Below are 16126 nucleotides of genomic sequence, written 5' to 3'. Positions count from 1 at the left end.
TCCATCTTTTACATACAATCTGCTTACATCTTTTTGATGATTACGTTTAAGGACCTTTATCCTTATATTTTTTGTAAACAAACAAAAAAAAATGAAAAAACCAAAAAAATATTTTTGTTAGTGGTGTTTTGTTTCATAAAATCCACCATTCTCTTTGATACGACAGTGGTGTAGTACAAAAGAAATAATTTTCTTTTATTTTTTACACATTTTGAAGATAATAACGTGTAATCTTTTCTTTTCTTTTGAAAATTGATTGAGCTATACCTGACCAATCTTCTGGGTTGTCTTCTTTGCAGCAACTTATTTATATATGGAAATACTTTTCTGTGGACAGCACAGATCTGCTTGATGTGACGATGTCACCTGCAGTGGAAAATGCCTTCTTGCTATTAACCTTTTTGTTTGCGTATAAGCATGCACAGACATTTGAATCTCTCTAACTTGAGACTTCCAGTCACATTCATTTCCATTCATATTTAGATGTTAAAAACAGCTTGTTATGCTGCTTAATGTTGCAAACTGATGTTTTCTTATTTTATTCTTCTTCTTTGAAACTTTTAAAATGATACCAGTGGCTGAACCGATATTTTGAGCCACAGAATTATGGTGCATGACTAAAGGAAAATCTTTTATTTGAGAATTTTTTTATTTATTCTTTTTTATCATTTTAATTGAACAATATAATTAAAGTAAAAATAAAAAGTATAAATACATTCATATTTTATATATTAGAATTAAAGTGCAATAATACATTTCTTTTGATCATTTTTTTGCGTTAATTTATGATTTGCATTATTCAATTAACATTATATTAACTTACTAATAACCTTTGTTTAATAAACATGGTTTCCGCCACATTCATTTTTCCATGGCGGGGTGCCACTCCAAAATTTATCCAGCCATGGTTACATTACAACTTCAGGTGCGTGATGCGTTAGGCCAGCAAACATGACGTATAGCCATTTCACTTTACTTCAGGACACATTAATACAGCTCTGTAGGTCTATTGGAGACATTTATAAATATTCCTAGCAAATCTAATGAATGTTGGAGACATACTTGTTACATAAACGCACTAAATTACACTTTAGCAGTGTTTATTTGAGAGCGCACAAGAAGATCTGCGCTCGAGCAGCATATATTTGAGGAGGCGTGCAAGAAGTTTTGTGCACGAGCAGAGGAAATCAGCGCGCAAGCAAAGAGATTTGTTTGCTCGTAGGCTATTACATAAATGCGATCATATGTAATACTGTGCTCACGACATTTGTCATTGAAACAACGTTACAGGTAGTTGGTAGATCTGTGTAAAAAAGGCCTGCCGCCACAGGTGGAAAAAAAAAAACTAGAGGAAACTGTGCTGTATAAAGGCTGTCATAAAAATTGCCTATGTGTGTGCATTAAGCAACAAGAACAAACGCCTAACATCGCCGACAGTGTCCCTATCCTTCAAAGTTGTTTAGAACTAAATGTTTAAAGATGGTGTGACCTAACGCATACCAAGGTGTGCCTTTGATGTTCCCCTTGATGCTTTTTAAGTCCTTGTCGCTGCACCAGTGGCACCAGAAGTCATATGCTGATTCAGTTCAGTGCATACCGGTTACGTAGGTATGGGTTTCGATACTCAATCCTAGTACTAAGCCAGTCAAGTTCTGTCCCACTTTTTTGTTCAAAAATCTGCCTGTCTCAGATATACAATGCAAAGCTTTCTCTTCATGCTTGGTCTGCATATTTGCATCTACTCTGTAAATGAGCACACGTGTGTTTAATTCTGTTCATGTCTCTCCTACAGTCATGGACTCACAACATCTCAAAGGAAAAGGAATTTCTCCGAAAGTTGGTGAAGGCCAACATCATTACAGACTTAACCAATGGGATTTGAACCTCCCAAGGTGGGTGCCTTTCTAGGAGGACTCGGGACGTCCTGGGAGCCGCCGAACCAGACAACAGTGAGAAGCAAGATTTCAGAAGTGGGAGCGATGGCTCAGTTAAGACGTGCCTTCTAAACCGACAGGCTTCCTCTGAGCGGGATGTTGAAGGCTTCTTGAATGTCTCAGGAGAAAATCCTTGATGGAGTGTTGGAGGATGGAAGATTTTGAAGTGACCGCCACAAACAGCGCTTGAGGAACTAGTCGCAACAGTAACTGATTGTGCCAAATGTACCTCTATCAGAGGAGACGCCCCCTCCTCTCCTGCCTGAATGTATTAACGGTGTAAATATCAAAGATTTTTACTGTGCATTTTATCAGACTGCTATGGCCCCTAGGGTCCTGCCTTCACACGCGGTTCTCCGTCCAGTGCACTCAGTGCGTATCCTTTTCCCCGGTGTGTGGAAGGGCAGAGGCAGGTCTTTTGATTCAGCCCTTCACCTGAGCACAGGAGGCTCTTTATCTCCTGAATGTGAGCTTATTATGGTAAAGCTTCTTTTGTAGAGGAAAGGAGCTCAGTCTATAAGTTATTTATTTTGGTGCACAAATGAAGGCCTTTGTTTTATGTGCGTGTGTGTGTGTGTGTGTGTGTTTTTGAAGCCCCATTTCCAAAATGACACTTGTTTTAAATAACCATCACCACACTTTGCTTTAGGAGTACCTATTAGGGATGCACCGATGCCCTTTTTGATTCCAAGACTTGAATTTCTGATATTGGCCGCTACCTCACTTTGTTAGTAATTGATAGGGCAGTTGATTTAAAAGTGATGTGTAATGTAGTAATATATGTAGTAATGTTTCCTCATACTAGGCTTACCGGGCAATGAAGGATGAAAAATACACTACTTAACTACAAGTATTGTTTCAGTTTATTCTAATATCTAAGAATGCCAGTATTAAAAACCCAAACAAATGAAAATGTTCTTAATAAAATGCGATTTTTCTTTTCTTTCTTTTTTTGATGTGTCCCTTAGTGGACCAGGGTGAACATATTTAAACCTATTGGGAACCATGTTTTCTTTTTTAAGCTGTTAAACATCTCTGTAAACTAGTCCACTACAAACATTACTGACACTCATAAAGTACCACTGCCACAGTTCATGTAAGATGAGATCAATACTTAAGCCGCGGTCACACTACACTTTTAACCCCATATACTGTACTTTCATTTATACGTATGCAAATGTGTCAGACAAGAAACGCAAGTACAGTTGAAGTCTGAATTAATAGCCCCCCTTTAAATTCTCTTTCTTTTTTATTTTTTTAATATTTTGTAAATGACAGCAAGGGAATTCAGTATGTCTGATAATATTTTTCTTCTGGAGAAAGTCTTATTTGTTTTATTTTGGCTAGAGTAAAAGCAATTTTTAATTTCCTAAAAAACATTTTAAGGTCAAAATTATTGCTTAGTTAATCTAATTAACCTAGTTAACCCTTTAAATGTCACTTTAAGCTGTTTAGAAGTGTTTTCTATGACACTAAGAAAAAAAATATCTAGTAAAATATTATTTACTGTCATCATGGCAAAGATAAAATAAATCAGTTATTAGAAATGAGTTTTTAAAACTATGATGTTTAGAAATGTGTTGAAAAAATAAACAGGGGGACTAATTATACTGACTTAAATTGTTCTTAAAATTCAATGAGTTCGAAATATCAAGCCTGGTAAACGCTGACCTGCGAAGTTGCATCACATGATTGCATTAGGCCAGTGTTTCTCAACCATGTTCTTGGAGGACCACCAGCTGTGTTTCTTAGCTACTCATGTCATGCCAATCAGACGAATTGATTCGTCTTCAAAGAGTCCCCCCATTTGACTCCTACTCCTCCCCCTTCTCCTGATAGGGCGACATGATGGCCCAGTGGTTAGCACTGTCGCCCCACAACAAGAATGCCATTGGTTCTTGGTTCTTGTTACCAGGCCAGTCAGCATTTCTGTGTGGAATCTGCATGTTCTCCCTGTGCTTGCGTGGGTTTTCCCAAAGACATACAATTAAGTAATTTGACTATTTCAAAGTGGCTTCATAGACAACTCTTAGTCAGCTAAATCTCATAGCTATTCCTAAGACCTACCTGAGCTCTAAGAGAGCCCTGGGTTTGAGGATATTCTGAGCTCAGGACTCTCTCCTGCGACAGTATGCCAAACATGCTTTATAATCAATCATCATCTAAGTGTGAACTCTAGAAAACACCCTTAATGTGTTTATGCCTTTATTATTGTTCATGTTTACTTTCGCTGTCTCATTTAGGTAAACTCCTGAGATAAATAAGTTATATCTCTGAACCTTAATAATAAACAGGTTGCAGGCCGCAATGACTTTTAGGACTCAAGAGAGTTTCGCGCTCAAGTCTGCGACAATGTATCCTCGATACCAAGAACACATCCGGGAACTTTCACGCATCCTCCGTTCTTGCGGTCTTGAGTTTTAGAACTGAATTTTAACAGTTGATGATGACTTTACATGAGAACACAAGGATGCAAGAATGCTGAAGAACGCATATTGGCTGTTTCTAACTATGTGTTCAGCGATCATGAGTCCTCGTGTTCTCATGTAAAATCATCTTCAACCGCCAGTTCAGTTTCAAAACTTAAGAATGCAAGATGCGTCAAATTTCCCGGATGTGTTCTTGATATCGAGGATGCACCGATGCAGATCTGAGCAGCGAACTTGCTCAAGAAGTTTAGAAGTCATTGCAACTGAATAAAGGAGGTGGGAAGCGCAGCATTTAATATTTAATATTTATTATTAAAGTTCAGAGATAAAACATTCTTCTCAGGAGTTTGCCTAAATTAGTCTGTGAAAGCAAACATTAACATGAAAATTTTACTACAGGCATAAACACATTAAGGGTGTTTAAATTCGTATTAAAATCTGTTTTATTGGTATTGTGTTTCTGTTCCTGTTATTTATATCGAAAAGTTGAAAAAAAAAAACAATAAATCATTGTATGAATGCTGTAATGTTTAAATAAGTTTCCATTAAAAGTATGTGAAGGTCATTTGACCATCACGAAGAATGCAGCATCTCATTTCTCACAGGAAGTGTTCTGTGTTCTCGCGATCTCGTTCTTTCGAGATGACCTGCAAGACAGGTCTTCCGTTCTCTGCGTTTTTGGAATTGAGGAACAGCCCATGTCTCCTTAACCAAACACACCTGATTCAGATCATCAGCTTATTAGCAGAGACTGAAAGACCTGTAATGGGTGTGACCGACAAAGAAGACATGCAGTGTTACATGCAAAACATGCACTGTTTGTGGTCCTCCAGGAATGTGGTTGAGAAACACTGCGTTAGATCAATAGAAGATCTAAATGAAACCTCACTGCACAGAAATTTAAAATATGGTGCAATCGCTTGCTTTCATCAGCGTCTAATCATCGCGTTTAAACCCGCTTCTGTTCGCAGCGCCGTATGACAGAATTTCACAAGCACAAAATCTACTGTGACCGTGGCTTACTGTAAGTTGGCTAGTCCAATTTAACAGTTATGGGGTTAGCCTTTTTGTGGCCTTTTAAAGCAATATTTTAGCCAAAAATGACATTTCTGTCATCATTTACTCACTCTTGTTGCAAACCTTAATGGATTTCGTTCTCCTGTTAAACACTTCCATCCTCTTGTAAGGTGTGGCGTATCGGTGACTAATGGAATACTGTTTCTGGGTCCAAGTAGCTACTCAATTGAATGGAGAAAATATTCATTTAAGGTCTCAATAGACAACAATATGTTAACATTTATTAACATTTATTAAAAAATTAATAACTTTCTGGTTATTGGAAATTAGGTATGGATATATACAGTATACATATACAGGTCCATAAATATTTGGATCTCGACCAATTCTAACATTTTTGCCTCTATATGCCAACACAATGGATTTGAAATTGAACAATCAAGACGTGCTTTAATTGCAACTTTCAGCTTTAATTTAAGGGTATTTACACCCAAATCAGGTGAACGCTGCAGGAATTACAACAGTTTGCAAATCTGCCTCTCACTTGTTAAGAGTCCAAAAAGAAATTGGACAATTGGCTTCTCAGCTGTTCCATGGCCAGGTGTGTTATTCCCTCATTATCCCAAATACAATGAGCAGTGAAGACTATAGAAACAACTGTGGTGGATGACCAAGAAATTCTTTCCCTGCTGAAGAAAACACCCTTCACAACAGTTAGCCAGATCAAGAACAATCAAGAGAAGACTACAGAGGGTTAATCACAAGATGTAAACCATTGGTCAGCCTCAAAAACAGGAAGACCAGATGAGAGTTCTAAAAAAGCCTTCACAGTGCTGGAACAACATCCTATGGACAGATGAGACCAAGATCAACTTGTACCAGAGTAATAGAAAGAGAAGAGTATGGAGAAAGAAAGGAACTGCTCATGGTCCTAAGCAGTGAAGCATAGTTCTAATTAAGAAATGGCGTGGGCATGTATGGCTCTCAGTGGAACTGGTTCTCTTGTATTTATTGATGATGTGACTGCTGACAAAAGCAGCAGGATGAATTCTAAAGTGTTTTGGGCAATATTTTATGCTCACATTAAGCCAAATACTTCAGAACTTATTTGGCGATGCTTCACAGTACAGATGGAGAATGAACCAAAGCATACTGCAAAAGCAACCAAAGAGTTTTTGAAGGGAGAGAAGTGGAATGTTATGCAATGGCCAAGTCAATCCCCTGACCTGAATCTGATTTCACATGCATTTCACTTGCTGAAGACAAAACTGAGGGAAAATGCCCCAAGAACAAGCAGAAACTGAAGACAGTTGCTGTAGAGGCCTGGCTGAGCACGACTGGGCATGAAACCCAGCGTCTGGTGATGTCTTTGCGTTCCAGACTTCAGGCTGTAATTGACAAAGAATTTGCAACCAAATAATAAAACGTGAAATTTTGATTTATGATTAATATTCTGTCCAATTTCTTTTGGACCCTTAACAGGTGGGAGGCACATATGCAAACTGTTGTAATTCCTACATAGTTTACCTGATTTGGATGCAACTCCCTTCATATTAAAGCTGACAGTAGTTTCATTTCAAATCCATTGTATTGCTGTATAGAGTCAAAAACTTTAAAATTGTGTCCATCCACAAATTTATGGACCTAACAGTATATATTGCGATTGTGATTTTCGAAAGTATTAGAGCGCTTTGTATTGATACCATGTTTGTCGATACCATTTGTCGAGTCTCCCCATACAGTCTGATTTAGCGTTTGTACCCAGAAGCTGCTTTGTGTGACGTCACACTTAAGCGGAAAGTATTTATATTTCCTACAATGGAAGTCGACAGATACAGGTTTTCTTCAAATATCTTCTTTTGTGTTGAGAAGATAGAAACACATAAAGGTTTGGAAGCACTTGAGGGTGAGAAAATAGAGAGTCAATTTTCAATTTTGGGTCAACATTCCATTAAACATTCCAGTCTGTGTCCCTCAAAGCACCAAGAACCACAACATTCAAACACCGCAATAGACTTCAGAGAAATAATTCACATAATGACGTATATCCAACATCGGGAATCTGAGAAGTCGATGTTGCCCTTTGAGATTGCACACACAAATATAGTCTAGCTCTTTGAAATAGGCTGCAAGATATTGAGGCTGTCCAGTGGCTTTAATTAACTTATGGTAAAAGCTAGAATGTTTTTGTTTTACTTGACGTTGGATTACACACAGTATCAGATCATTCACTTCTGACTGATACCTGATCAAAAATGTCTGTATGGTTGTGAAACAATCCAGGTATCGAATCAGTGCATCCCTAGTATCTATTTAGACAGGCCTCAAAACCACCTGACGTTATGGTACACTGCCATCCTGTATTCTGCCTTTACCCTCGAAAGGCAGCATGTTGAAACCAGTACACTAAGAATTAAATTTTTCAGTCAAAACATTTTAAGATTAGAGCCTTCACATTTATTTACAAAAAATTTTTTGTATTGTTCTACGTTTCGTTTTTTTTTTGAAGGCCATTTTAAGGATCACTTGTACCAGTGCTTTATAGATTTTGCTGCAGCAGACTGAAAGCCACCATTGCACTATAGCCAACAGAGTTCATAATGCTCCACCACACAGCACACATGTTCACTACACCTGGTACTCTCCTCATTCTGACTGCCTGAAACATATCAGAAGAGTTCTTTGCCCTTGTAGAATGAAGCATTTTTACTGTGCAGTATGACACCAATCAGCGTTATTATGATGATCGTTTGGAGTTAGAAGGAAATAAGAAAGTATTGTTTCTTTTATTATATATAAATATATATAAATAATATAAATATATCTTCAAGTTGTAATAAAATAAATGTGTTGGGCTGTTTTCGCCCTAAATTGAATTTCACAATTTTGTGTCTTTATTTGTATCTTGTATTTGTATCTTTGTGTCTTGTATTTATTCTGCCGTGCTATTTTAAAAGATGTTCAAATAAAAAAAAGGTTTATAGCTACAGTAGTTTGGTGATAAAAGGCCTTGTTAAGGCCCTTTTAAACAAGCCAAATTCAGGATTATGCTGGGTTCCGGAAATATTAAAATATCTGGTTTATTTTGGCATGGGGCATTGGATATAGCGTATATAATATCTAGGATACTTAATGGGATGGCTCATCCAAAAAATATGTCAATAATTACTTAAAAACAAACAAAAACTGACTAAGTGAAGTTTATTCATAAACTAATTTGGAGAGGAGCACGTGATTATGATTGAACACGGCTAGTTCTGCATTAGCATGCTTGATCAGGCCATTCCTAACCACTATAAAGAGCCAGGGTTTTTACACTACAGTCATCTTCGATTTAAAGAATTCCCCCTTCCACCCCTACCTTTTCACCTTTCCCTCCATAGGGCAGCACGGTGGCCCAGTGACTAGCACTGTCGCCTCACAGCAAGAACGTCACCGGTTCTAGTCGTTCAACAGGCCGGTGGTCGTTTCTGTGTGTAGTTTGCATGTTCTTGCCGTGCTTGCGTGGGTTTTCCCCGGTTTTTCCCCACATTCCAAAAACATGCACAACAAGTAAATTGATAAATCTAAATTTTCAATACAGGTAATCTAATAATGCAGCATATCTTTTAATAGCATTCAATTTTTAGTCTTTAGCTATTATCAAAGGGGAGTTGTCGCGATCTACCTGAGCTCGAGGCTCCCCTCTCTTCCTCCAAACGGGAGGGAGCCCAGGGCTCAAGAACCTTCGAGCTCAGGGCTCTCTCCCGGGACAGCATGCCAAACTTGCTTATAATCAATCATCAGCTAAGTGTGAACTCTTGAAAGAAGTAATTAGTTGTAGCTATTCTCACAAATAGTTACTGTGGTGTTAAAAAATGCATAAATTATCTTTTTTTTTTTTGTATTTTGTGGTTCATGTGGTTCAACCTCACTCCCATCCTGGATGATCCCCCAAGTGTAACCCACCGGTCATTTTGCACCCTAGCCGGTTTGATCTGGGATCAAACCAGGGATTCTTTGTATGAGAGTCAGTTCCTCTAACAAGGAGGCTAAAGACCATGACCTCTATCGTCTGTTGCTAGAGCACCTTTTGAGGTCAGAGCTGTGAAGTTTACCTGCATTGCACTTCTCTAGCTGGCCTCTGTTACACTTAACCCCCTAAACCTCACTTCCATCCTGGACGAGCCCCCACGTTTAACCTACCGGCCCTACTGCAACCAACCCCAGTCTGAGCTGGGATTGAACCGGCGATTCTTTGCAAGGGAGTCGGTTGCTCTAACAAGGAGGCTAAAGACCATGGCCTCTGGCATCTGCCACTAGAGCACCTTTTGAGGTAAGAGGAGTGAGGTTTACCTGCATAGCACTTCGCTAGATAGCCTCTGTTACATTTAACCTCCTAAACCTTACTCCCATCCCGGATGAGCCCCTGGGTTCTATTTTGACGGTCCATGCGGACAGCGAAAAACACAGGGCGCAAATGCTTTCAGGGCGTGTCAGAACGCGTTTTTGCTAATTTAAAGACGGGAAAATCCGCTTTGCGTCATGGCGCATGGTCTAAAACGGTTGAGTTTATTTTCTTAATGAGTTATAGGTGTGTTTTGAGAAAAAAACAATTAGAGTCTCATCTCCCATTCCCTTTAAGAGTCAGCTGCATCGCGCCAAGAGCGCATTCACTATTTACAGGACACAAAGTAAGTCTAAGTGGAAAAAATGAGCATTTCACAAGCAAACAGTTAACAGTTTTTTAACAGAAAACTGTTAAACAGAGCATCCACTGCGTGAGAATGAGAGATAATGGAACTACTTTCACTTTCGCTCTTGGATAGGGAAACCTTTACGCACAGACATCAATTAGCCTATAAATAAATACTTTTGTTTGTTTAGCGCAAATATTAATTTCAAAACTATTTCTAAATTCAGTTCTAATTTCCAGCAAACGAATAAATAAACAATAACAAGAAAATGTGCTCAAAAACCTGAGTTATATCCAAACACACATGCTGTGCCCCATATGGTCTAAAACCTGACAGGTGGGCAAATCTCAGCTTGTTTTTAATAAAACAAATATAAATATGGATTTAATAAATAATACTGCTAATAATAATAACATTATACAAAAGCAAATTGTTATGAATGAACTGAAAAAGCCTCCCGAGATGAAGAAGACATAAAAGCAGTGATTTTTCATATTTATGTAGGCTAGAAAATTGTATGTTTTGTAATATTTTAATCCTTTATATTTATATCCTATATCTATTCTTATTATATCCTATAAATATCCTTAATATTTAAATTTTTTCATATGTAAAGATATTTGCCTATTGCTCTCTTGTGCGTATTAAGCAGTGCGTAAGCGAGGCGCAACTCTGCTCCGGAGTTTAGACCGGGTTAGTTTTGGTCTAATGAAAAATCTATTATAGTTTCTCAAAATAGCAACGCGCCAGCGCTCCGCCTCAGAACGCCTTCCTTTTTAGACCAGAACGCCTATGGGCGCACAAATGAGCGCTAATGCGTTTGCTATTTAAACAGCGTAGCGCAACGCCTCAAAATGACTCTTGCGCCAAGCTGAAACTACCAAAAGACTATTGCGCCACGCCATGCGCCACACTGCGCCGGGTGTATGACAGGGCCCCCTAAGTGTAACCCACCGGCCTTTTTGCACCCAAGCCGAGTTGAGCTGGGATCAAACCTGCGATTCTTTGCATGAAAGTCAGTTCCTCAGGAGGCTAAAGACCATGGCCTCTATCGTCTGTTGCTAGAGCACCTTTAGAGGTCAAATGTGTGAGGTTTACCTGCATAGCACTTTGCTAGCTGGCCTCTGTTACACTTACCCCCCAAAACCTCACTCTCATTACAGACAAGACCCCACGTGTAACCCTCCAGTCCTATTCGACCAAACCTGGTCTGAGCAGGGATTGAACTGGCAACTCTTAGCATGATAGTCAGTTGCTCTAACAAGGAGTCTAAAGACCATGGCCTCTAGCGTTTGTTGCTAGAGCACCTTTTGAGGTCAGAGGAGTGAGGTTTACCTGCATAGCACTTTGCTAGCTGAACCCACCCCCCAACCGCACTCCCATCCCAGATGACCCCCAAGTGTACCTCCACCGGTCTTTTTGCACCCAACCCGGTTTGAGCTGGGATCAAATCTTTGATTCTTTGTTTGGGAGTCAGTTCCTCTAATAAGGAGGTAAAAGACCATGTCTTTGTTGCTAGAGCAACTTTTGAGGTCAGAGTGAGGTTTACCTGCATATCACTTCACTAGCGGGCCTCTGTTACACTCACCCCCCTAAACCTCACTCCCATCTCGGATGAGCCCCTACGTGTAACCCACTGGTCCTACTGCACACAACCCACTCTACGCTGGGATTGATCTGGCGATTCTTTGCATGGGAGTCCGTTGCTCTAACAAGAAGGCTAAAGACCATGACTTCTAGCGTCTGTTTCTAGAGGTACCTTTAGAGGACAGAGGAGTGAGGTTTACCCATACAGCACTTTCCTAGCTGGCCTCCGCTACACTTGTAACCACTATTTCTTTTTCACACTGTGGAGGCCAATAGTAACTTGTTTTCAGCATTCTTCAAAATATCTTCTTTTGTGTTCAGCATAACAAAGAAGCTCATAAAGATTTAAAGAAACACTACGGGTGACTAAATAGCATTAAAGGTTAATTTTTGGATGCACTGTCCCTTTAACAAAGCTGTATATTGATTATATTACTGAATGATAGACTTCATCTATATCGTTATTTGACCCTGAGTAAATCTCAGAGTTTCTGCTTAGACAACCTACTTTCTCAATAATGAGTTATACAACATATGAACACACAAATAAATACAAGCATGCGTGGAATATTAAAGCAAATATTGTGATTGTTAGTAAGTAACAGTGTCCACAGGTCAGTGATAGATCACTGCTGTGATTCAGAGTCTAAACAGAAGTGATTCATCACTGTAATATTTAGAGTAGACTTTCCTCTAATAACGAATGGGATTTTCCAGGAAGGGAAGTCGATGTCCAGGACTCGACAGAGCATCCTAAAGCAGCTGCACTTACTATGACCTGCTGCTATAGATGATTCTGTTTCTGCTAGAATATATATGTAAAAACCTCTAGCCGTCTGAAATGTTCTCCTAAAATGAGCTTTTTTCTCAGCCTCCTATGTTTATGTTGTTATTTCACTTGAAAGGCAATGAACAGAAAATATTCGTCATTATAAAAAGTTAATTTACTGAGCCTACATACAGGAGTCAGAGAAAAAAATGCTAATTTTAGAAGAGAATATCAAGCAGCTTTTAGAGGTTTTTGGATCTAAACTCTTCATATGAAACCAACTGTGTCATGGAAAAGTTCAGGGGCCTCATGTATCAACGCTGTGTACGCACAAAAACTTTGCATTCGCCAGGTTTCACGCACACATTTGGATTTACTAACGACGAAATTAACATGAGAATGTGCGTTGGTCCACGCCAACTTCATGTCTGGCCTACGTGTATTTCTTGTGTGTGTTTGTTTTATTTCCATTAGCGACTCCTAGAGGCAATTATGGTAATATATATATATATATATATATATATATATATATATATATATATATATATATATATATATATATATATATATACATACACACATATATATATATATTTATAATTTTTTTTTTTTTTTTTACCAATTATATGACATAGAACATATAAAAGCATTCGCAAATGTAAACAACCCTTAGTCTTTGGCAGGAGTGCTCAATCCTGTTCCTGGAGAGCCAACTTCCTGCAGATTTCAGTTGCAACCCATATCAAACTAACCTGAACTAATTAATTAGGACCTGAACACCACATGATATTTACAGGCAGGTGTTTTTGATATGGGTTGCAACTGAAATCTACAGGAAGGTGGCTCTCCAGGAACAGGATTGGCCACCCCTGGTCTATGGCAATAGCAGTGTTGGCCTTATTAAAGGGCATTGCCAATGGTCGAATCCGAAGTGAACTCATTTTTAGGGATCACAGTGATTTTCTGGCCCACAATAATGACTGGCTTATTAGCCGTTTAAAATTTCCAAGAGATATCCTCTTGGAGCTTTGTGCTAAGTTGGGTCCAAATTTGTAAAGAGAGACAGCGAGGACACTCCAAGGTGGCAGGGTGTGCTATGTGTGGCTTCTTGGTAAGTGATGTTTTTAAAGATGTTATTCCAGCTAAGTATTTTATTTTATTGAGCGTAATTATTTACTGCATATCAGTAGACCGTGGTTATCCATTGAAAACGTGGCTGTTAACCCCCCTCATCAGCCCACAAACTGATCAAGAGCGCAGATACAATGATGCCCATTCTCGCATTTGATCAGTTATAGAGCAGGCGATTGGGCAGCTGAAATGCCGGTGGCGCTGCCTTATTACCAGCGAAGGGGTGCTGCTATACCGCCCTAACAAAGTGTTCCTCTATGTCTATCTGTGTCTTCCACAGACACGGATACTACTCCAGACAGTAAAGTGTTGCCCACAATTGAGGCAACTCAATTTGACATTGTACAACATTTGAACCATTATTTTATCCATTTTGCTGTTCTCTGGATCTGGCAGGAGCACATAGCTTAGCCTAACATAAATCATCAAGTAAGATTAGACAAAGATTATTACTTTGGTCAAAATGTAAAATAGTGACTCAAAATTTAGGACATGGAGATAGAAATGTTTTTTTTTTTTTTTTTTTTTTAAAGTAGTCTCAACCCATCTAATGATTTACAAGAAACTTTGCCTTACTAAGGGTTAAAAGTTATGTGTAGAGTAAACAAGTGCAAACCTTATGGATCTTCTGTTATTTAGGCTACTTTGCAAAATCTCCTTTACAGTGCTGCAAGTTTGTTTTTCCTAATCATTCTTTACATACTAAACTCACTGGCCACTTTATTAGGTACCCCCTTTTGCTTTCAGAACTGCTTTAATCCTTTGTGGCATAGATTCAGCAAGGTACAGGAAATAATCCTTAGAGATGTTGGTCCTTATTGAAATGATGACGCAATTGTTGTTTGCTAATTTTAGCTTGGCGCAAGAGTCGTTTTGACGTTTTCCGCCACACTGTTTAAATAGCAAATGCATTTGCGCTCATTTGTGTACCCACAGGCGTTCTGGTCTAAAAATGAAGGCGTTCTGAGGTGCATCGCTGGCACGTTGCTATTTTGAGAAACTATAATAGATTTTTCAATAGACCAAAACAAAGCCGGTCTAAAGTACAGCGCAGAGCGCGTAAGTTTTGAGCCTCGCTTACACACTGCTTAATACACACAAGATGTAGAGCAATACGCAAATATCTTTACATATGAAAAAAAATTAAATATTAAGGATATATGCAGGATATAATTATAAAGGATTAAAATATTACAAAACATATTATTTTCTAGCCTACATAAATATGAAAAACCACTGCCTTCATCTCAGGAGGCTTTTTCAGTTCATTCATAACAATTTGCTATATTTTGTATAATGTTATTATTATTATTAGCAGTATTATTTAATAAATCCATATTTATATTTGTTTTATTAAAAACAAGCTTAGATTTGCCCACCTGTCAGGTTGCATGGGCACAGCATGTGTGTTTGGATATAACTCAGTTTTTTATTGTTTATTGTTTATTTATTCGTTTGCTGGAAATTAGAACTGAATTTAGAAATAGTTTTGAAACAAATCTTTGCGCTTAACAAACTAAATTAATTGTTTATAAGGGTAATTGATGTCTGTGCATACAAGGTTTCCCTATCCACGAGAGCGAAAGTGAAAGTAGATCATTTATCTCTAATTCTCACGCTGCAGATGCTCTGTTTAACTGTTTTCTTGCTAGTGAAATGCTCAGTTTTTTCACTTCCACTTACTTTATGTCATGTAAATAGCAAATGCGCTTATGGCGTGACGCAACTGGTTCTTAAAGGGAATGAGAGATGAGACTCGGGTTGGTTTATTCTCCAAACGCACCTATAACTCATTAAGAAAATGAACTCAACCCTCTTAGACCATGTGCCACGGCGCAAAGCGGATTTTTCTGTCCTTATATTACAAAAGTGGATTCTGACAAGCCCTGAAATTGTTTGTGCCCTGCACTTTGCGCATGGACCGCCATGATAGAGCTCTACATGTCTAAATGCATTAAGTTGCTGACAAAGTGATTGACGGATTAGAAATTAGCGTTGACAAGCAGGAGGAAAGATTTACACAGGAACATTTTAGTTTTTTTACTAATCAAGTGTTCAGTGTGTTTTGAGCATGTATTTGGCCTTGGAGCCTGGACCACAAAACCTCATGTCTTTGTGTATATTTCTTTGGCAGTAGACTTCATTGAAGGGGTCAAAATTATCGATCATTACAATAATAAGTATAGATCATGCTCCATGGAGATGTTTTAGAAATTTCTTACTGTAAATACTGTACGTTGACTCCCTTTTTAATTTGTAACTTGTATTGCAAACCACTTCATTTAGATCCGTGGTTCTCAAACTGTTGTACGCGTACCACTAGTTCTATGCAGGCTTCCTTCTAGGGGTACACAGGGGAATCACTGAATAATTAAAGTAAATGAACACAGTTTTACCCATTTAACACATACCATAACACCAATGTGATCAGTAAATTGATTTTAATAGGCTAAACCTTTTGTTTTGTATTCAATGTTCTAACGTTTGTTATGTATTCTATCATTTGAAGCTAATTTCCTCCCCATATTTGTAACAGTTGATGGTGGTGTATCCTGTATTTTTATATAGTTTTTACATATTGAC

General features: G+C 38.3%; 1 protein-coding gene and 1 long non-coding RNA gene across 19 annotated transcripts in view; one reads left to right on the top strand and one right to left on the bottom strand.

The window, feature by feature from the left end:
- st3gal3b (ST3 beta-galactoside alpha-2,3-sialyltransferase 3b) overlaps positions 1-3369 on the top strand; it is a 165918-nt gene extending 162549 nt beyond the window's left edge. For 17 of the 18 annotated variants that reach the window (XM_087239188.1, XM_087239199.1, XM_087239198.1 and 14 more), the window contains one exon: positions 1793-3369. In XM_087239188.1, coding sequence (XP_087095314.1) covers positions 1793-1882 — 90 coding nt within the window. In that variant the 3' untranslated portion in view covers positions 1883-3369. The remainder of the gene's footprint in view (positions 1-1792) is intronic. The other variant, NM_214785.2, reaches the window with a different exon arrangement.
- Positions 2502-5675, bottom strand: LOC147837060 (uncharacterized). Its single transcript, XR_015478375.1, has 2 exons — positions 4773-5675; positions 2502-4096 (listed from the first exon to the last, which is right to left on the bottom strand). It is a non-coding gene; the product is annotated as an uncharacterized LOC147837060 (long non-coding RNA).
- Between the last annotated feature and the right edge of the window lie 10451 nt (positions 5676-16126).

Source organism: Danio rerio, chromosome 2 (assembly GCF_052040795.2).
Source record: "Danio rerio strain M-AB ecotype USA chromosome 2, GRCz13ab, whole genome shotgun sequence".
Taxonomy (NCBI): Eukaryota; Metazoa; Chordata; class Actinopteri; order Cypriniformes; family Danionidae; genus Danio; species Danio rerio.
The sequence above is the reverse complement of the archived record's forward strand: the minus strand, read 5'-3'. Positions and strand labels throughout refer to the sequence as shown.